The sequence below is a fragment of the Molothrus aeneus genome, chromosome 9 (genome assembly GCF_037042795.1).
Source record: "Molothrus aeneus isolate 106 chromosome 9, BPBGC_Maene_1.0, whole genome shotgun sequence".
NCBI classification, from domain to species: Eukaryota; Metazoa; Chordata; class Aves; order Passeriformes; family Icteridae; genus Molothrus; species Molothrus aeneus.
In genome coordinates, this window is record NC_089654.1 from 17,019,656 (window position 1) to 17,041,540 (window position 21,885).

At 39.0% G+C, this 21,885-nt stretch overlaps 2 protein-coding genes across 2 annotated transcripts; both read left to right on the forward strand.

The window, feature by feature from the left end:
- Positions 1 to 428: 428 nt before the first annotated feature.
- On the forward strand, positions 429 to 8,081 carry LOC136560063 (retinol dehydrogenase 8-like). The gene is made up of 6 exons (XM_066555688.1): positions 429 to 775; positions 1,879 to 2,040; positions 3,276 to 3,455; positions 4,325 to 4,418; positions 6,151 to 6,334; positions 7,220 to 8,081. The coding sequence occupies exons 1-6, from the start codon at positions 679 to 681 to the stop codon at positions 7,451 to 7,453; spliced, it is 951 nt and encodes a 316-aa protein (XP_066411785.1). The 5' UTR covers positions 429 to 678; the 3' UTR covers positions 7,454 to 8,081.
- Positions 8,082 to 9,800: 1,719 nt separating this feature from the next.
- On the forward strand, positions 9,801 to 21,838 carry DR1 (down-regulator of transcription 1). Its single transcript, XM_066555527.1, has 3 exons — positions 9,801 to 10,113; positions 15,541 to 15,704; positions 18,934 to 21,838. The coding sequence occupies exons 1-3, from the start codon at positions 9,894 to 9,896 to the stop codon at positions 19,078 to 19,080; spliced, it is 531 nt and encodes a 176-aa protein (XP_066411624.1). The 5' UTR covers positions 9,801 to 9,893; the 3' UTR covers positions 19,081 to 21,838.
- Positions 21,839 to 21,885: the final 47 nt, after the last annotated feature.

Here is a 21,885-nt window from a genome sequence, read left to right on the forward strand (position 1 = left end):
AAGCTGTCTGTTCAACATTTCCTGTCAGTTCTCCACTGCAGCATGCTTGCTAACGTTCTGTGTTCTTGTTTGGGAACTCTGCCAAAAGGAAATGTCAGGAGTCTCTCCAACAATTTGTCTCTTTCAGAATCCACATCCCATTTTGCACTTTGGGATTTTTTTCTGTAATGCCTATTAAGACTCTTACAATAGTAAGGCATCAGGGAAGAAATCTGTTCCTCAATGTTTTGTAAAAGAACCAGGAGGGTGCTGTAGGTGTAGGAATTCTGAAAAGCTTTAGCAGAGGGACCCCACTCTGGGTGCAGTTTACTTTCCATGGCTGTGAGTGGAGGACTTAGCACTACAGACTTAGAAATGTGGAAAAGGCTTTTCCAGCCAGTACTGTGCAAGCTGTATTCTATTAAAAACAATCCATGGAGTTTACAAGTGCCTCACTTTATAGATTGATCAAATTCCATATTCATCAGTTTTGATAATGCAGATTATAAGCACATGTAGGAGCATCTGCTTCTATTTTGTTTATTTGGAGATTATCCCTTAATCATGCAAGGTCCAGGTGTGCATTTTCAGATTTGTTGACTCAGGGAAGGTGCAGATAGTATTAAAGACCAGTCACATTATGCTTAGTTACATTTATATTGTTGCTCCTGTGAAGAATTGAACCACTCAGCGAAGAGAATGGCAAGAAGAAATGTCCTCATTACAGGTTGCTCCTCAGGAATTGGGCTGGCAATAGCTGTAAAAATGGCAAAAGATGAGCAGAAAAGATTTAAAGGTAATAATCTAGCTGTTCTTTATCTTTACAAAAACATACTACTTGAGATGATGCTGGTTTTTTTCTCTGTGATTTAACAGGTGGTTGTATTCAGTTTGGTGACTTGTTTCTGGTTTGTTTCCTCTTCTACTGTCAAGAAAACACAGCGAAAATATACTGATTTCTGTAAGCAGTTGATATTTCTGTACCTTTATTGGAATGGAACAACTATTGGAACTGAATAGTGTACACACACATGCAATGAAAAAGGACAGTAGTAAAAACCAAATATCTGAAAATATCTTTAATATTATGCTGCTCTGGGTATACATTCACAGCTGTGGTTAGCTTTGCTTCTGGCTACTAAAATCTGTTCATATACAGGCCCATGCCCATTTAAAGACCAAAGTAATGAATTTAGGTAAACAGTTTCTAAATTTGCATTTTTTTTCTTTAAAGCACATTTCACTATTCCAAGCCTGTGTAGGCAGGTGAACAAAAGGGCTGGGATTTGTCTTGTTGCTGCAAAGCAGGGTATTTGCTATGATTGAAAATGGATGGCAAGGTGAACACAGCAATCTGTGGCAATTCAGTCTCTCATACTGCTTATTTTACTGCTAACTGACTGGATGCAGATCTAGAGCTTTCTGAGCCATTAGGCTACAATAAAAACTAATTTTAATTTTTAGAAGTAGCTTACAAAATCAAATTTTTTTGCAACCTAAGAAATTATGTCTTTCACTTTTTAATAAAATGATAATTGTCCTGCTAAATATTGTGGTGACTAAACAAAGAAGGAAATCTGGAATCCAAAATTAGGTTTTGAGTACCTAAAAACAATTTAGTAGCATAATTTGATACCCATTTTTTAATATTTTGGTGACAGTATTATCCTTTATATATCATATGTATATGTTCTTCATTATGAATAGCTTCTTCTTTTTAATTTCTTGAGGATTTCAGAACCAGACTGGGAAATTAGTGACAATATATGTTGAAAATAGAATCTTTTAGTTTTTATCTGTTTCTATCACTGATATGAAGACCTGGATGTAAAAGCACTGTTCTTTAACACGTCTCAGTAGGAGTGGCACAATAAAGATTTTATTTCTGGTGTGTTGCAGTGTTCGCCACAATGCGGAACCTGGCCAAGAAGGAGCCACTGGAGGCAGCTGCAGGTCACAGGCTGGGCAAAACCCTTGAGATTAAACAACTGGATGTCTGTGATGAACAGTCTATTAAAACCTGTGTGAACAGCATCCCTGACAGAAGGATCGATGTCCTGGGCAAGTACAGGATGTGTGTGCTATCAACAGATACCAGAGTTCTGTAAAACACTCTCAAATACCCTGGAGAAGTTTTATTAGTGTATTTTTTAAATTATCAAAGTAATAATCATTACATAGTATATTTGATTCAAGATTCTCAAGACTTCAAGCAGACATAAGTGGATTAAATCTCACCCTTCTCGCATGAGGTAGGGAAGATGGTTTTCCCTGTTTACAAAGGAGAAACTTGATCACAGGGAAGTGTCTTGGATAAAACCATACATTTTTTAGTAAATGTGAGAAATTTTGCCTAAACTGGCACCTTCATGAGCAAGACTTTCCATCCTATTGATGAAGCATAGTTAAAATGAAGGTAACACTTGTCTGTACTAAGAAAGCAACAGCACTGGGAATTAGCAAGTAAACGAACAAATGCAAAAAAAATAGGAATATTTCCATCTTGTATTAAGAATTAAAATTGTACTTTACAAATCATTCAGCAACAAGTGTTTTCATATCATTTTGCTAAAAATAAATATTAGTATCTTAGTGGAAATGCTTACACCATCAGCTATTAAATCTTATACTAGAAATTACAGACTTGCCTTTTTTTCTGATTAATTATTAAAGCAGTGCTTAATGAGTATTTCTGCAAAATTTTTTATACTCTAATTTGATGTACTACTTCTAGAGCAGAATGCCAGTCCTATCATCATTCCCCACTTATAAATATCCAGGAGGCAAATAAAAATCAATGGAATTGTGTGTTTGTTTATTTTGTTGGGGAGTTACTTCCTCTTGAAGGTACATGAATGTTAATAAAACAAAAAACAGACCAAAATATGGCTTGTTCTATCACTTTTTGAAGATTTCTATTAATTCTTATGGTTATTGACTGTAGCTGCCGATTCTCAATACTGAATTATTAAAAAATACAAGTAATTCTTGACTCATTTTTCTGTAATCCCTTTATATTTTTTTAAAGAAGGATTATTGAGAAATATATTAGTTAAAATAAAAAATAGGAGATAATTTAAATTTGATTAAAAGCACAATTAAAAATAAAGACATATGGAAATGTCAAATGTATTAGGAATGCTCTAGTGACTAACATATTTTAATCCTTTCTTTAAGGATTATTTAGGATCATCTAACCCTTAATCTTCACATTCCTTTCAAATGCTTTCCAATAATGATTACAAGTTTATATTTATGGATGTTTTTGCTTGCTGCTGTCTCCCATTTTTGTGCAGTGAGCAATGCTGGAATGGGGCTCATTGGGCCTATTGAATGTCAGAGCATTGAGGAAATGAAAACTGTGATGGACACCAACTTCTTTGGCCTGGTTCGGCTCCTGAAGGAGATCCTGCCTGACATGAAGAGGAGAAAGAGTGGGCATATAGTAATAATAAGCAGTGTTATGGGAATACAAGGTAAAGTTGGTTTTCCTCTTTACTTGAACTAAGAGTTCAGTGCTCAAAATCCAAAGCTTTCCTCCTTTTAGGGGAAAAAAAAAAAAAAATAGGAGCTGGCATATCTGACTCTTGTGCTTTGTAATGCTGAAGGTCCAACTATAAAAAGCAGCTGGTGAGTTTTATGCATCCAGTTATTTTAGCAACAAAACCTTCAGGGTCTTTTTTTTTTCCTGGACAATTGTACCATCTTTTTGTAAAGTTTGTCATCTCACAACACTTGAAAGTCAAATTTTAGTAACAGATAATGATAGTCCTACTCTTGTGTCCTATCCTGTCTAGCTGGGTTTTTTTAGTTTTTTTTTATTACAACTGTGGCATTGATCTTACAAGGATTATTCTGCTGAGCCAAGGGTCCTCCATCAGTCTCCAAGAATTGGTATTTTAATACAACACTTACCTTCCACCTCAATGGACTGATGTAGTGCTTTTTCTAAATCACTCAGATGCAAGCTGGATTTCTTGCATAATTGTATCTCCTGCATTACACTCAGCCTCTGTTTTCATCTAGAGCCCATTAAAGTCTTGATGATAAATAATGCAGATGGTATTATATTTACAGACACTTTCATATCTTAGACTACAAAATAATGTCATCCAAGGAGACCACAGCATCAGCTAGGGGGAGGAAAAGCATTAGTCAAGCATCTTTGCTAGACTGAGCAATTTTGAGAACATTGCAAAAATTAGTATTTAGATTCAATGTGCACAAGGATTTTTCTAATGTTTTTCCAGCATGACTGTAGAAATTTTGGGATGAGTTCTTAAAATCAAACTATTAGTATGTTGGATGAAATCACATTCTCAGGATGTTCTGTTTGTACCATCAGGTATCTTATTTAATGATGTTTATGCTGCATCTAAGTTTGCTGTGGAAGGATTCTGTGAAAGTTTAGCTATACAAGCACTCAAGTTCAAACTGCAGTAAGTATTGATCCACTGGTGTAAATGACATTGATCCACTTGTGTAAATGGTATTGACCCACTTGTGTGAATTGTATTTTAGATAGTTTAAAATATATTCAGAGACAGGAAAAAAAATCTTTAAAGCTTGCTGCTAAACAGACTGAGAAGCCCTTGAAAACTGTACATCACAAAAGGCATAGAAATGCCTACACTCTTCACATTATATAAGCAAATAAAAAGATCTAGATGTTAGAATAAACATGTTCTCTTCAACAGTTAAAGGCTATTTAGCTTTAGATAAAATACAGTTCATGCAACACTTCTGGAAAGAGATTCTTACATACAATATCACAGAAATAAGATCACTGTGATTTTTCCCCTTAGAAAGGATAATGGCCTTCTCAGGCAATTCACAGATAAAAAAGTTCAAGGGCTCATCAGAGAGAGTGAGCAAGTGCAAATCCATCAGAATGTTATAGGGTGAGATACCTCTAATGAAGGAAGGTGGGAGGGAAGGGAGAAGTGTGATGTTCTATTCCTAACATTTTAGATAGAATTTAGGAGACCAGTCCTGTTCATCATCAGTGGGACTTCAGGTTTGATTTGTCACATGTATATTCACACTCATGTAATTCTGCTACTATTCTTTGTGCAAACTCCAATAACTGCTAAATGTCCCTTGCATCTCTGTCTGAGCATTTAGGCCTTGTTGAACAAAAGACAGCTGTTGTGGAATTTCAGAGACAGAACTGATTCTGCATATTGCTTTGCAAAGTTGGGAGGGATTTAAAATAAATGTAATAATACATGGGATAGACCACAATTCATAATGAAATTTCAAGAGTATAAGACACAGCAAAAAGGAGGTTTTAAAAGGAAGTATAATAAGATAAATTCAAGGTCTAATGGGAAGAGTGATGGAAGAGAAAGGGCTTTAATTCCAGCAGTAGCTGGAATTCTGCTGTGAAGGTCAACAGCTTGATTTAGTTCTAAAGAAGAGCCTTTAGAACATCACCTGAAGAACTCAAGTCCAGTAAGAGACCCAATCCCAAAGAGTGTTTTGATAAACACAGTGGCTGGCTGTTATTACTGCCTGAGAAAAGAACCAAGAAAAATCTGACCTGTAACTGTATTTCAGTGATTTGCTATAATACACTACTGGGCAAAATAAAAACTTTCAGATTTGGCAGCAGCCAGAATCTGTGCACCCACAGTAAAAGTCTCTGTATTGTATTTTATTATTATATAGTGGTGAGATCTTAAATTATGTAACATTAACACCTTGACAAAGAAAATCCATGTTTTGGCAATTCCCCCGTCTCTTTCAGCTACTTCTAGTATTATCATGAGAAACAAAGAAACCTATGCAGGATTTGGTCCAGGAAGTAATGAATTTTGTTACCATCCATTAATTCTGTTTCTTAATATCTGGTAAGTCCTTGTGAATAAATCACCCTTAGATTCCACAGCTGTGAGACAGCAGGTAACAACTGCACTCACTTATGTCATGAATTAAGTTACAGCATTTCTGTGAATATTAAGCTATGCAGGTTTCTACTCCTGTATGTGGGTGGGTAGGAGGAGCAGGACAGCAGTGATGCAGTAAGGATTGCCTTTAGAAAAAGTGCTGTTGTTTTATACTGTTTGCTAGTGCAAATTGTTGATGCTCCTTTTGAAGAAGGATTGAGGGGTGTATTTTCCATGGAGAACAGTCACAACCAGTTAACCTTTTTTTTTTTTTTTTGAACAGGTTAAGTTTGATTGAACCAGGCCCAGTGGTTACAGAATTTGAAAGAAAAGTTTTTGAAGATGGAATGAAAATGGATCTTTCAGCTGCAGATGAAGAAACAGCTGAGATGTTTACTAATATTTACCTTAAAAATTACAAACAAATTTTCCAGAGCCTGGGACAAAGTGCTGAAGATGTTGCAGAGGTAACTCATCAAAAAATCTTCTTTTCTTTGTTGTTTTTTTTTCTTTGTAATTTATGAATGCAGTGGTTGGTTGGTAGGTTTTTCTGGTAGAAGCATTCAATTTAATCAAATGTAATGTACACAATTAAAAAGGTTTTTTTTTAATTCAAAAGAATTTTCAGTCTTTAAACAAAAGTCTACAAAATACTAAAAGAATGTTCATTTTGAAGTATTGAAGATAACTATGAATTGTAATTTCAATACCACTGAGATATTGGATGCCCTTTACATCCTCTGGTGAAGTCTGAATATTCTGCATTGTTCCTATACGTCCACCCAGGGTTCCCAACCCTGGCTGAGCTCTATCCTTCCCATCTCACTCAGGATCCCTCCACTGAGGGAAGTTCACACAGCCACCCCAGGGCAACAAGGCACAATAAAAGAAGCATGGATGTTTCTGGTGCTTGGAGCTTCTGCAGGAAGACAAGTTTAGGCAAGCTCTGGGAGGGGATGATGATTTCAGGAGTTTGCTGCTAAGGAATAGCTTCAGTGTCAACTGAAGATTCCCAGATCTTGCTGCAAAAGGCACTGTCCTGATCCTTTACCAGTGAACTGCAAAAGAGAGGATCTACCTACTGTGGGCATATCAACCCACAATCGTTCGGAAGGCTGCTCAGGATACTAAGTATCACCATGGTATAGAGAAGCAGAAATGAAAGAATAAATAAGAAATACTTCTTATGACCTTTGAATATTTCAAGAAGAATTTCTAATGATGTTCTAATAAAACTATACACAGGGTTTTACATAATTATAGCACTTTATTCTTCTACTTTTCCACTGAAAATTGGGTTTTTACTATCTTGATAAAGGTTCTTTTAAAATTCTATTTCTCCTTCTCTACAGCACACAGTAAAGATAATTCTTGCAGAAAATCCACCTTTTCGCCATCAGACCAACACCTTGTATACTCCAATGACAACTTTGAAGTATGCAGATCCAAATGGAGATCTACCCATTGACATATTCTACAAAATGGTTTTTCAGCATGACAAAATCTTCAGTGCAAGTCTCAACTTCATCAAATTGCTAAGGTGGAGAAGCAGAAAGAGCTTTGACCTGGGAAAACCTTCACAATAAGAATGAGATTATATAGTGCAAATTGGAATTACTTGTAGCTACTGATGACACAGTGTTATTCAAATGCCTTTGCTCTGTAATTATGAAAAGGCATGCAATATATTTGTTTGAGCTTAGCTAAGATTTCAATGTGTATTTCTTGAATGTTACTGTTTGCAGAACCTTGTAATTAAAATCCTCTAACTGTAGTTTTATTCTGTTTAGCGTTTGCTTTTTCCAGAGATGTTTTCTTAGGAACAGGAACACTGACTGGTATTTGTGTATTCAATATTAACCTGACCTCCTTCACTTACTTGTATATAATTCACACTGAGAGCTGTACAGTATGCAAATGATTTAGATTCTTAATATCATAAAAATGTTTTTACTTATTAGGATAGAATTGGTACAGTAATCACTCAAGCACACTGGCATTCTCATTTCCAAAGTCAGATCCATTTATCAGCAACATAAGGGAAAGTCTTATCAATCTTAAAGTGTAACTAGTAGAATATTTGTTATTCATATATATTATAATATTCTGAATGCTTCCTTTATATGCAATGGTTACTAGCATATTGCACTTAGTGAGCAATAAAATGGTTTTTTAAAGCATCCTAAAATAAAATATCTTCTTACTGTCTGGGTACTACATTTTGAAAACAAAGTATTGTCAGTAATAAGCAATCACAATCCACTCAATGCCTTCAGTACTTTCGGTGTCCGACACAGAACCCTCCTGTTCCAAGCCATCCTAGTAAGTATGTGTTAAACCAAAATTCTATCATGCAGAACAGTTCTTCTCCCTTGCTTGTTCTCAGCAGAGTCCTCCCAGTGGCCGAGGCCGAGCAGGGATCGTGGCTGCAGGGCTGTTCCCGCTCCTGCCCGGGGCATTCCCGTCCCTGACCCCGGCCCGCCTCTCTGCCCGCTGGAGCACAGGCCGGGTGTCCCTCGGGGCTGCGGCTCCTCGGCACATTGCAGCAGCTGTCCCTGTCTCACCCACAGAGCCCAGCGGAACTCCCTCGCATGCCGGAGCTGTCCTTCTCTTTGCCTCAGTACTGTCTTACAGAGCCAGAACCGAATTCCGTGCTGGGACTTGCAGCAGCCCCGCCCTGCCCGGCCTCTCCCCAGAGGAGCTTAAAGCTCCTGCGGATACCAAGCACTGCGGCTAATGTAGGGCTCTAATGCAGGGCTCTAATGCAGGGCTCGCTGTGCAGCTGTGACCCTTTTGGTGGGGCCCGGGCTGCCGGGGCATGCAGGGACCTTCCTAGGACGGCAGGCCGGGGACTGAGGGGACAAGAGCGTCCGCAGCAGCCGCTGTGCACAACTGAAGGCCCCAGGCAGTTCCTAATTCACACCTCTGCAAAACACCGGGTGCCCGGAGCCCAGCAGAGAGGTGGAACAGCAGCGAGGCCGAAAGGAGAAAGCGGGAATTAAATGACAGCAGAGTGCTGGTGGGGCTGAAGGGAGCCTGGCAAATCCCCGCTCTGCAGCCCGAGATGTCCTCGGCACCTGCTGAGGGCCAGCACAGGGTACTGGACAGAGACATCCACAGAAGGGCTGGGCCTGCCGGGAGCCCCTCGGTGTCCCTCAGCTGCGGCTGTCTCTGGCCTGCAGCTCGGGCTGGGCTGCATTCCTGGGCACTTTTTTCCCTTTGCAAGGCAAGACCAAGACTGTGGGTTTAATGAGCCTTCCACAAACACTATCGTGGTCTGGCTAATTCTGTCTCATACAACCATCACACTACTGGTTATGGAGTGAAAGCAGAAAATAGCGTGTAATAGATGGCTGCCGAGGAAAACCAGCCCTGCCTGCAAATCGTGAATTAACTGCGGATTAAGCACCGAGCCTGTCCTGCTTCGGGGACCAGCCTGGCGGGGCTGTCGGATCCCCTGCCACTGCCGGAGCCGAGGGGAAGGGCAGGGGGACTGGGTGGGGCCCGAGCGCAGCTCCCGGCGCAGGGGGGCGGCTGAAGGACCCCTCACTGCCGCCGCTGCTGCCGCCGCCCGCACGTGGCACCGCGGCCTTTCCGGCGCTGCCGGCGGCGGAAGCTGTTTCGGCTTCCGGCGGAAGCGCCGTCCCTCGCAGGTTGAGCCGGAGTCGGAGCGTTTCCGCCTCGCGGCCGCCGCACGACCGGGGCCAGCCGAGCCCAGCGGAGCCGCGCGCGGGGCGTTCCGCCGCTCGCCTCCCCTCAGACCGGTCTTAAGGCAGCGGCGCCGGCGGCCGAAGGATGTGGCGGAGGCGGCAGTGGCAGACGCCGCGGCCGAGGGAGCCCTGAGCCTGAGCAGCGCTTCCCGGCTCCGCGACCCCCCGGCCCGGCAGCGACCCCCGGCCCGGCCCCCGCCGTCCCCCGCCCCTCGGCGACGTCGCCCTCCGCGGCCCCGCCCGCCCCCGCCGGGTCCCCGCGCCCTGGAGCCCCGCGCGGGCGCTGAGCGCAGCCCGTGAGCCGAGCGCAGCCAGGATGGCCTCGTCGTCCGGCAACGACGACGACCTCACCATCCCCAGGGCTGCCATCAACAAGATGATCAAAGAGACGCTGCCCAACGTCCGCGTGGCGAACGACGCCCGGGAGCTGGTGGTCAACTGCTGCACTGAGTTCATCCACCTCATCTCCTCCGAGGCCAACGAGATCTGCAACAAATCGGAGAAGAAAACTATCTCCCCGGAACACGTCATACAAGGTGAGCTTCCTCCCCGCTGTGCCGGGTCGGGCACCGCACCGCTCCTGTCCCGCACCGCTTTTTGCTCTCCTTTGCTCTCCGCTTGCCTGTAGCTACGTAGGACACAAAGGCAGGGGCTGGTGAGGGTGTGGAGGAGAAGCGTGTGCTGTCCGGCTTGCCCGGCGCACTGCGAGAGAGCTTGTCTTTGTGTGGTTAGAGCGGCTGCTGGCTGTGTTCAGGACCAGCTCCGGTTTTGTGCTTCAGAGAACCTGTGATGCTGTGAGGGAAGTCACCAAATCTCTTCCTCGTACCTGGGAAACGAGGTCTGCTTTTTCGAATGGAGACCTCGTGTTTTAAGAATCTGAATGTAGTAAATGTCTTTATAGTCGGAGATTGATTATGTGGGGCCCAGACTTTATTCCATGGTAGTGTTGTCTGGAATCTCTTAAGAGTATATTTTTTTAGGGCTGTCCTTACAGTCTCATTGTTTAATGTTGGATCTTCGTATCTGTTGCAGAAAGCATTTAAACGTGACCTATGCCCTTGTATCTTTCTGTGCTGTTGCCTTGCACTTCTGCTTGCTTGAATAAAAGGCGAGTTCTCTGTCTGTCTCGTTTATTTTTCTTTAAATTCTGTCACAAATAAGGAGTTTTCTTGCCTCATCCTGAAGTCTGCATTAGGCATAGTTTTTTGTCAGAACTCATTTGCTTTGCTTCTTAAGCCGGGGTTGTTGATACCGGTGTTTGCTGCAAGCACATTTATAGCAGCAGTAGTGAAAGAGTACTTTACTCGGCTACCTAGTAGAGATATTAACAGCTGCATTTGTAGTACAGCTATTTTCAGGGCTGTGATGGTATCAAGTTAATTTAAAAAATGTTGTGGTTGTATGATTTTTTTAAAGCAATATTTGCTGTTTAAGCAAAAAAAAAAAAAAAAAAAATTGGTTCGCTTGAAATTTATTAACTTGCTCACCAGAAGAGGTTCAAGTACTTAACTGGGTCATGAACTGCAAAAGAAAATATTTAGCATGTATGAGCTTTAATGTTAAATGAAATGCATGTAAGCTTGCAAGTTTAGTAAAGTAGCTCCATTACAGAAGCCTAGGATGTAAAGTAAAACCTGTGCTTGCACATGGAAGCATACTTTGGGTGTGATGCTCTTTAATACATGGGTAGTTTTTTCAAGTCACCACAAAAAACATTTGAATTTAGTTCTTAACACAGGAATAGATGTGATCTTTAAGATTGAGGGCAGTAGAGGGTTTGTGTATGAAAGTATTTTGTACCCAGTAGTGGTGGTCTGTAGAAAAAAATTCACCTATTTCTGTCCTAGGCTTAGTCTGGGTTTTTTGGAAAACAAATTGAAACTAAAGTGCATAACATCAGCAGATGGTCCCATGCCAAGTATTTTGCTGGGTTCTATGTCCTTGTGTTATCATATCTTAGGGTTAGGAAAAGTTATTTTCAAATTAAATATATACTTTGTAGTAAAATATTGCAATGTATCAATTTATGTAATGTTCTAGAGATGGAATGGATTTTCTGCTATGCTTATGTTTAAGGAAGCTGTAATTGCTATTAGCTCCTTTCAGAGGCTGGTCAGCTGGCAGATGATCCCTCTGTGAGGTTTGAGGGTTTTGGCTGCCAGTTTGGAAACGGCGATTGTGTGTATAGGTAGAGTATTTCAGCATTTTCATCCATCTTCATACATTCTAGATACTTGCTATTTTGAGTGCCTCTTAATGCAGCAGCCTCATGACAATGATGCTAACAAACGAGGCAGTTGAAATCTGTTTGTTGTGGTCACCCCTGTGTCTTTTTCCTTCTGAATGGTTAGAAGTCAGTGAGGCTAATGGCCACACCTGGTCCAGCCTAAGCACAAGGTGCTGCTCAGAGGAGTCTTTTGGTACTCTCTGAGAGCTGGATGTGGCAACTGCAGATGCAACTGACCCTGTGGCTTTTGAGAATTTAGGGCAGAGCAGGGCTTCCTCTCAGGTGAGTTTGCTGGCTGACTGGAGCTGTAAACAAGAAGTTCCTAGATTGGGAGCAAGAAGCAGGAAGGATGTTTTGCTGGGCCAGAAGAGGGGGAAGAGGCACTCTGCAGTTGGTGGCACTCTGCCACTGGACTGTGTGGAGGTGAGGTGAAACTGCCCTTGGTCACTGTGCTGAGGTGTTTGGCTCAGTGGTGCTTGAGACACCCCTTCCTTTGCTGCACTGTTAAAGTGCTTGTATGGCCCTGTGCTGAGCAAGAGCTCTCTCTCCACCCTTGGGTTATACCTCAGATAGATGAGGTCCTTGCTTTTTATTTTGTGTGGTGGCACTGGCACAGTGCTGTCAACAGCATAGGGAAGGGAAAGCAGAGGCTTCTTGCATCTCATTAGAGACCTGATTTGATAGATGTTCTCAGACTATGCCAACACTCACTGCTGGTAACAAAATGCAAGACAGCTTTCTTGGAGAGCAGCCAAAAGCATCAAGACTATGTAATAGTTGTAAGTGGAGATCTATTGTTGAGTTCCACCATCAGGAACCCAGCTGTGAATCTGCAGCTCTAGAAAGCAAATGAATGTTCTTCCATCCTGGAACAGAAAATGGAATAATTTGAGTGTTATATGACTTGTGACAAAACAGGCTTTTTATGAGAAATGCAATTTTTGTTGAAAATGATGACTTGTAAAATCACCTTTTTTATGAAGTTGGTTACTTTGGTTACTTGGTCTACATGGAACTGTTGTGCAGTAAGGTAGGCTGTGGATTGATGTCAAATCTAGTCTCTTCTTTTTGTGGACTGTTAGGATACTGACAGTGTGTATATTAGCACAATTTTAAGAGTCTCACACAACTGTTCATGTTTGGGATTTTATTTTGGAAGTTCTTTTTTTCTTTGAAAGGAGCAAAAAAATTAAAAGTCTCAGATATTAATGACTTGATTTTATAAAATAAAAGTAGTACTAACTATGTGTCACTGATTACTCAGAGACCTGCACCTTCATGCAGTCATTAAGAGTAGGAGGAAACTGGGGAAAGGATAATTGTGATCTGGTGTTTGTAAATATGAGTTGTGTTATCCCCCTCAAATGCTATGTTTTGGAATTCAGCTGTTTACATTTGGTGGGCTAATTCTAGTCTCAGGAAGATACTGAACTTTCAGCAATCTGGGTAGGATGGTATGTTTAAGACTAAAAAATAGAAAGGCTTTGAGTTTTGATGAAATAGCAGCTCTGATAGAGTAGTAATCACTTGTCCCACATTTTAGCACCATGCTGGTATAAAGGGATTCATATTCCTTCCAATCATATGATTCATATGTGTTCTGTAAGCCTTGATGTGCTTCAGGAAGATGGTAAACTTTGTAAGTTGTTTCACAGGCAGTAGAATTTTGATGCAGTAGATTTATGATGCATAAATCATAATAATTTATGGGTCTTCATAGCTTTGTTATACTGAATAGTTGTAAAAATCTGTCTTGGTTGTATCACATGGGGGGTTTGAATTTTATTTTTGTGTCTGTGCTATATTCAATTCACAATTGTAAGTTCTTTCCATTAATTTATTTTCTTTTAAAGACCATGTAAAATTTCTGTAAAAACTCATCTTGCTCTTACCTTCAGACTCAGCAGTTGCTCATACTCTGATGCAGCAGATTGCCAAGCCTGGTCTTTTGACAAACACCTCTGGTTTTGCTGTGATGCTTTGTCTTAGTGATGTTAGACTTGTAGATTTCTTCAGTTTGGTTAAAAAAGTATGACTTAAAGAAGTTTACTGTATATACTGTTTACATTTTAAAATTGAATGAGTTCTTAAATATCTGTAGAGTATTAAGATAACCAGTTCTGGACTATGAGCTATGGATTTGCCTCCTCTCTGCTGAGGCTGGATGAAACAAGTTTCTGAAGTTTTGGTAATTTGGTAATTCTCCTAGAAACTGTGGGAAGAAGTGTTTCCAGTGTCTGTGTGTGGGCTGAGGCTGAACTGGCATACTGTCTCTGAAGTAATTTGATTATCTCTAAATCAGTTTGTCTTTTAACTTCTTCTTTTTTTTTTTTTTTTTTTTTTTTTTTTTTTTAAAGAAATAAGTATGATGTGAATTTCTTTGCCAGGTGTTCTCTGTTACAGGGAAGGCAGTGCTGTATGACTAGAGGGCGGCACCCACAGCCCTGTTGAAGAAGAGTGTGTCAGTTGTCTCCCTTAGTCCAAGTTGGAAGCTGAAAACTTAGAGAATGCCTTTGGGTTATTGTTTAGATTATGGTACCATGATGTGCTGCTGTAGTTATGGCTAGGAAGATGTTGCTTACAAAACTGGTGTTAGAATATTGTCCGAGTTACTGTAAGAAAGACCTTGTTTGTAACAAGTTGTTGGTTGCTGTTGTGCAGTTTAGTGCTATTTCTTAAATAGCTTGTCACAAAAGTTTGAAATTAAGATAAAGGTTAAAGCAACTCTTGTATTGTAAACTCTGAATTGTGTAAACGCTGGAAATTAACCATGTTTTTATTAAACTGATACTTGTTTCTAGTAGAATTGGTGTTTATGTAATGTTTCCAGTATATTCTGTAATAGGTTTACTTTGGGTGTGTGTGGAGGCATGTCATAGTAAATGGTGCATGAGGAAACGGCCTTTTGTCACATGTGCTACCTGGGTTTTTATAATCCTTTCTATTACCTTTGCATTCTTTAAAAAAACTGTTGTTGCAGGATATAGCTGCTTTACCGATTTCTTTGGGCAGATAAAAGTGCAAGATTTTAGCTTCTGAATACATTTTAATGTGGAGATAAATAGAAGGGGTTCTGTTGAGAAACAAAACAATAAAGAGCTTATACATAACTTTATACAGCTTTATAGGTGTGAACTATGCATTTTATATAGAGGAATTTAGATACTAAAAGACAAAAGTTAAAATTCAGCAACCCAACATAATATTATTTATTTCTGCCTTTTTGAAGGATCTGTGATCACTTTACATGCATCACTTCTGCTCTGTTATAGGTTGCTAATTTACCTTCTACTGAAGACTTGCAAACCTGGAAAGGTAGAATCTCTGAGAGAAAATTCAGATAGAAATTCAGTTAGGAAGGACTTCTTACTGTATAAATGTTGTCGATTCTGATATAGAAAAGATGGGAAAAAGAGGTCTTTTGGAGAATAATGCCTGTCTCTAGCACGGTGGATCTGAAAGCCCTGAATCCTTTGCAAGTGCAGAAGATTGGGTTGTACTTGAGGAACCTTATTTTTTTTAGCCTAAAAACATGTATTCCTACAGGACATAGCAGAAGAGAAAGGTAAAATAGCTGTCAGATCTTTTTAAGAATAGAGATTTTTGTCACCAGATGATAGGAAAGTTACCAAATGTTTTGCTTTTTTTTTTTGTTTTAACTAAACAAATCAGTATCTATTATCAGAAACTATAAAAGGTAAACAATGTCTTTTCTCTTTGTTTTGTTTCTTTCTAGCGCTAGAAAGTTTGGGGTTTGGCTCCTATATCAGTGAAGTAAAAGAAGTCTTACAAGAATGCAAAACAGTAGCACTAAAGAGAAGAAAGGCCAGTTCACGCTTGGAGAACCTCGGCATTCCGGAAGAAGAGCTACTAAGGCAGCAACAGGAATTATTTGCACAAGTAAGTGAAGCAATGCTTGTCCTGATGGGGTTGGAATAATTCATGCTGCAAGTCTAGGGCCACACAAACATGTGCACACCTCAAGAAATATCCCCTTCCTTGTGAATTGGTGTGGCATCTAAGATGCTATTGACCGTGGCCTGCTTGAATTGGGGAATGTGAAGTGAACAAATAAGAGGCTGCCACTTGATACTTCTGTGATTTGACATACAAGACTTTGTATGTGAACATATTTCATATTCTAGCTTTAAAAAGCATGGGGTTTTGCTGCTACTTGAGTATTTCCAGTCTACAATGGAGAATACATTAAGAATTAGTTGATGAAGTGAAAGAATAACAGCTGGTTTCTAGGAAATTACCCGTTTTGAAGCATTCAAAAGTGAAAATAGCTTTTCTGTTTCTGACCATCAGTGCACAATTGTTATTTCTTATACTTGGAAAGAAACTTTATTCTTGGCAAGACTATAATTGAGTGAATTCATGCATAAATTTTTAAAGAGGCTGTTGAGGCATGGAAAAGGCATTTGCCTGCAAATAGTGTACTCACATATACACACACACACTCTATCCCAGCCTTATCCCCTTCCAGCTTTCCCAGATAGTTTATCATCTCCCAGTTTGACCAAAATCCGATTTTATTTATTTCTTTTTCTCCACCATATTTCTCTCGACTACTCTCTTAGTTTGACAAGACCATTGTCTAAACTAAGAGCTTGGAAAGTTATCTGGTATTTCTCTTTTCTCTTAATCAAGGCCAGAGTCTTATTTTCTCACTTTGCTTAGTCTGATTTCCTCTGATGAAAATGCTTATTCAGTTAATGTCTGATTACTGTGACCTTCTCTCCCCTCTGCAATACTTTTATCTTGCTGAGACTGTTGTTTTTCATCTCATGACATGCCAACTACTTTAATCTTTATAGCACAATGAATTTTAAGGCATTTAAAATTTCAGCATAGCATGTAGCTATTGCAGTGAACTAGTTATGATCAAGTCACATGTACCTAACTCTTGTTTGACTGTACTAAATTAGAAGGACCATTATGGCTGCTTCTGGATTTTGGGTAAGATTTACAAATATGCAGTTTGATACCTGTTTTTTACTTACTATTTTGTGCAAGTAACTCACCGTGATACACAAAATAAAAAAGCAGCAAAACCAAGGTGTATTAAGGGAGTACTAGCTCCAGACTATCACTGAAAAAAATAAATTAAAAAAAATGCTGAAACCTCCTTATGCAAGCCACCCTTTGTCTAAGGAATGGCAACTTGAAGAATATTCTTTTAAAATTCTGTTACTGTGCCTTAACTTCTAATTTAAGACAGTGCATGCCAGTTTGACAAGATTATATGAATGCTTTTTAAAAATAGTGTTTGGTAATATGGAAAACGTTTGCTTAGATTCAAGGATGACAGTCTCATTTTTCAAAAATAGTAGCTGTAATGTGCTGTTGGAGGTACTGTAATTAGTCTTAAAAATAGTTACATGCATGTATGCTTATTTATTTGTGTTCATCTTTTTAATATTCTAGAGCATGACACGAATGCTGACTTCTTGCTCCATTTTGAAAATACCTGCCTGTTATTGTTATAAATATTTGACACCTCTGGCTTGGATGATTGTAAATATTTGAAGTCAGGGAATGTCTAATCCCAATATTCATGTCTAAGTTTTTGTGCAAGACAAGGGTCTTCATAGATTTGGGGGTTTTTTTGGGGCTCCCTCGCTGGACTTGTGCAGTAAATGAGTTAAGTTTACCAGATGCTTATAGAGCTTCTTGGTCAATCCAGCTCAATGGAATTCTCAGTGTATGGGTTTTTCTCTCTTCCCATTTCTGCAGTGGTGAAGTGTTGTCTTTCCAGATGTGGCTGTGAGTGTGGGCACTGACAGAGTGATGCATGCAGTGTGAGGTGCTGAGCTCTGCTTCCTGGAGCATGCACATGTGTCAGCTCTCTGAGTGTACAGTAACCTTCACTGCACGGGCTCAGTGGGGAGCCCTGGTGTTACCTCCTGTCTGATAAAATTTGTGCCTTCCTACGTGGACAGATGCTGCTGCCTTTCCTTTGAAACTTTACGACATCTTAAATTGTGTTCCACCCTTGTAACTGTGCTACCACTTGAAGTTTGAAATACTGAAAAGTTTTCATGAGAAGAGATTTCTACTTCTGTATTTTTTTACTGCCAGAACAGAGGGAAATGTGACACTTTGTAATAAAAAGGGAACACTCCCCTTTTTTTCACATTGCTAACTTGACAAACAGGGTTTGATTGTTTTCCAGACATTATCTTTTGGCATCTTATAGTTTGCAAAACTGAAAAAAAATTTGATACTTTGGAAAAAAAAATAAGAAAATTCAGTGAGTGCAGTAGGATTAGAAAGGAGATTATAATAGTCTTAGTGATGACTTGTAAAAGTAGAAGAGTAAAATGAACTGGAAATTTTTCATTTTGAGAACATTTTCTTAATGGTCACTCAAAATAGAAGTTGAAGTTGAAACTGTAACACAATTAATTAGTATATTGCTGAAATCAACAGGAGTTACCAAAAAACAAGTGAAAATCCTGGATAGAAAAATCAAGATTCATCAGCTGAACTATTTGAAATGTTTTGGTAGAATCTTTTACACTTTTCAGCAGAAGTCCGTACCTTTCTGTAGCAAAGCCATCCTCAGCTGTCATACCTGAATTTGAGAAGACCATGCCTTGCTCTGTTTTGCAAAGATTGCTTAGCAAAGTAAGATAATGTCTTGCTTTGTTTCTGTGATAATGTGTGTCTCTGTGGTTCAGTTGGATGATTTCATAATTGGAAGTTTTGGTATTTGTAATCAACAAAGCAATGCTGTTCTTATCTCTGAACTGTGATTAAATGTTAAGATCCTTGGAACTGATGTCTAAAGTTTGCTTTGCTTAACCTCAGTTAAATTTTTCATTACTTAGTGGTTCAGCACAGTTGTTACAGTGGACCTTAAGTACACTAGTTTCTGTCTGTTGTTTTTGTAAGTGTAAGGCCTCAAAACAGTCGTGTCGTCAGAGGGAGAGAGAATATAGCTAAACTTCTTGGTACAAATTATTAAGGTACTTCTCAATGTGGTTTTGCATATGCAGTTAATAAAAAATATATATTTAAAAAGGAATCTGCAGGTACAGATAAAAATGTGTTGAAAGAGAATCTGTTCTAGAGATTCTTCATGAGCTATGTATGGCCTTAACAATTAAATTTGTGTCTCTAGGCTAGACAACAGCAAGCAGAACTGGCACAGCAGGAATGGCTACAGATGCAACAAGCAGCTCAACAGGCACAGCTCGCTGCTGCCTCAGCCAGTGCATCCAATCAGGCAGGATCTTCTCAGGATGAAGATGATGAAGATGATATCTGAAAATCACCAGCTGAGTTGTCTTACTAAGAAATACTTTTCCTGCACAACGAAAACAGTGAAATGAATGCTTACCTGTAAGTTTGTATGCATTGTGGACTGGCAGTTGGTATTCTAGGGGTGTCTGCTGTTGTGTGCTGTACATGTATAAACTGTCCTTTTTGAACTCTTGAAGATTTAAGGTTCAGTATCATATCAACTTTGGATTTTTAATGGTGTATATGGAAATTTTAGATAGCAGTGCGTCATTTATTTGATCAATAAACAGTGTTACAATAAACAACATGTTTATAAAATATAGTGAGATTTATACGAAAAGCTCTAAATCCACATTTGCATTTCTTCCCTTTTAACTAAACTATAAAATCTTACTTAGAATTTTTAATTGTTTTTTGGGGGAGTGGTACAGTAGACATAATCTGTTAACGTGAAAAAAAAAGTAGAGTTCAGCATAGAAGAGTCTGAATTCTTAGTTCTTTTTAAAATGAGGATGTATATGGCAATAAATATTATATATGCTCGAATACCACACTTGTTAAAATTTGAAAATTATACATTTTCACCAAGCTAGGAAAAGGTATGTTTAATAGGAGTTGTACAAATTCAGTCTTTTTTTTTTTTTTTGTATAGGGGTGAAAAAAAATAAACCCATGGTTTTATTATGACATCCTTTTGACAGTCCTAACTGAGTATTTCACTTCAAAGACTGCCTGGTTTGAAGAACTAACTCTTCTTTTACTTCACTCCAGTTTAATGTTAACTGTTGTTGATGGTATTTTGTAGTCCAGATTTATTCATATTGTTGAAATATAAAGCTGGAACTTAAAGAAACAAAATTGTTTTCTGCTGATGTGACAGGGAGTGATTAAGTATTTAAGACCAAGAAGGCAAAAGTGACCCTAACAGCATGTTTGTCAAAAAAGAGAGAATTTATTTAACCTTGATTAGTCATTGTCAGCATAATGCTAACATTCTCCAGACTAGATTGCCACTGGATTACTAAGATACCTTGTTGAGAGACAACATTTTCTTCACTCAAATTGGTTTGTAGGTAAGTCCAGGTTTCTGATAAATTGTTCCTCAAGAGTGATCAGCAGCAATACATGAACCAGAAATGATGTACTTGTCCTTTTGATAGTTCTGTTGATTTAATAGATGAGCAGCTGTCCTTTGTGTTGAAATAAAGCACAGTAGTGTCCATTGCTGAGTTTTAATGTGTTACTTGAAGTAATACTGGCATATCTTCTGGTACACTAATCTGAGCAGACTAGAAAAGCCACTTGCATGCTGCTGTAGTTGACCTCATAGCTCTCAGACAATGGGGATGGTTTTACCAGCTGATGTCCTCATGAGCTGCTCTAGTTGGAATTCTTGAGGAGGGCTGCAGCAGTCTGTTTACATCAGGATGCAAACAGCAAATGGTGGGCCCATTTTTACAGAAAGATCTGAACAAGATACAATTGGCATGTATTCAGATCTCAGTCACATAGTGACTTTTGATTTAAATTTGAGATGTTTTAAGTTGCATATGGAATAAATGTGAACATGTCTTTAAAAGCAGTAATGCAGTGAAAACTCAGAAGAGTATTTGTTTGAATGTTTAAGTTTAAAAAAGAAAAAAACCAACTTTCCTGGATACCAGATAAAATGTTAGGCAAGGTTTGATTGAGGAAGTGGTTTTCTGTAAAGGTTTAAGTACCAAAGGTAGAAAATCTAGTCTAGTGATACAATGTTAATGTGCAGTGTTGGCTTTTCTAATTTGTACTGTAACACCTTCACACTTTCTATTTTAAATGAGTCTTTTCCTTCTAAATAATACTAGGTATATTTTCACACCTTTCTTTTCTGATGCAGAAATCAGGTTAACATTTTACTGCATCTGGTATGTATGGTGTAATGTTTGAATTTTTGTGACCTTTCTTTTTGGACATTCTTGTGCTTTTTCATATGCTGTATTCTTCAAGCAATAAAATTCTGATGTGTTTTTATAAAATTGCTTTTATATTTAATGAACAGTCTGTCTTCTTCATTTCCTTTATAAACAAGAAAAAGACTACTGAAGCCCTGTTTTTATTTTGGCTTACTGGACACTTTTTGTGGCCTGAAGTCTTTACAGCCGGAGTGCTGTTGGATTGGATTGCTGTGCACTGGGGTTGTTACTGCTTGCAAACAACATTTCTGGGCTTGACCTGCTCTCTTTCCTCTTGGGAATTGCATTTAGTATTTATGTATTTTTATAACTTGACATTCTGCACCTAAGAAGCTGTACAAAAGCCCTGTAGATTGTGTACCAGCTGCTGAAATGCTTTCATAAAGTGAAAGGCTACAGGCAGAGGCTGAGGTAGTAAGAATTTAATTTTGTGTAGTCATGATTAGAGATGACTTACTCAGCCATTCTTCCCCAAGTATGAAAATAAACTCTGGCACTTTCAGGGAGAATCTTCACTGGTCTTTCAACAAACAAATTTTATATTACTTTGCTGTTGTGCTTCCGTGCAGGAGCTGCTCAGTGGAGACAGATTTCTGAGTTTATGGTACCCCTGATGATTTTGGTACACCAGGTACATAGAGCATAAAGTTTGGTTAGTGAACTGTATTGTTGCTTTGTCTCACAAGAAACATGTATAAGGATGTGTCTGTTTCTTAAATATTGAGTTGATAAGATTATCTGTGGGTTTTCCATAATTTCAAATTGCTCAAGTGACTTACACATGAATTCTTTCTATTCTATTACTTTAATAAATTGCACAACTGTATGACATTGTGGATAATGAATATAGTTGTATTTACTACACTGAGGTACTTTTA

Excerpts from the sequence above, each read along its gene's own strand:
- DR1 (XM_066555527.1), top strand. The coding sequence starts at position 9,894 with ATGGCCTCGTCGTCCGGCAACGACGACGACCTCACCATCCCCAGGGCT. Across the intron at positions 10,114-15,540 it reads CCCGGAACACGTCATACAAG|CGCTAGAAAGTTTGGGGTTT; the intron begins GTGAGCTTCCTC and ends GTTTCTTTCTAG. Across the intron at positions 15,705-18,933 it reads AACAGGAATTATTTGCACAA|GCTAGACAACAGCAAGCAGA; the intron begins GTAAGTGAAGCA and ends TTGTGTCTCTAG.
- LOC136560063 (XM_066555688.1), top strand. The coding sequence starts at position 679 with ATGGCAAGAAGAAATGTCCTCATTACAGGTTGCTCCTCAGGAATTGGG. Across the intron at positions 3,456-4,324 it reads CAGTGTTATGGGAATACAAG|GTATCTTATTTAATGATGTT; the intron begins GTAAAGTTGGTT and ends TTGTACCATCAG. Across the intron at positions 4,419-6,150 it reads GCACTCAAGTTCAAACTGCA|GTTAAGTTTGATTGAACCAG; the intron begins GTAAGTATTGAT and ends TTTTTTGAACAG.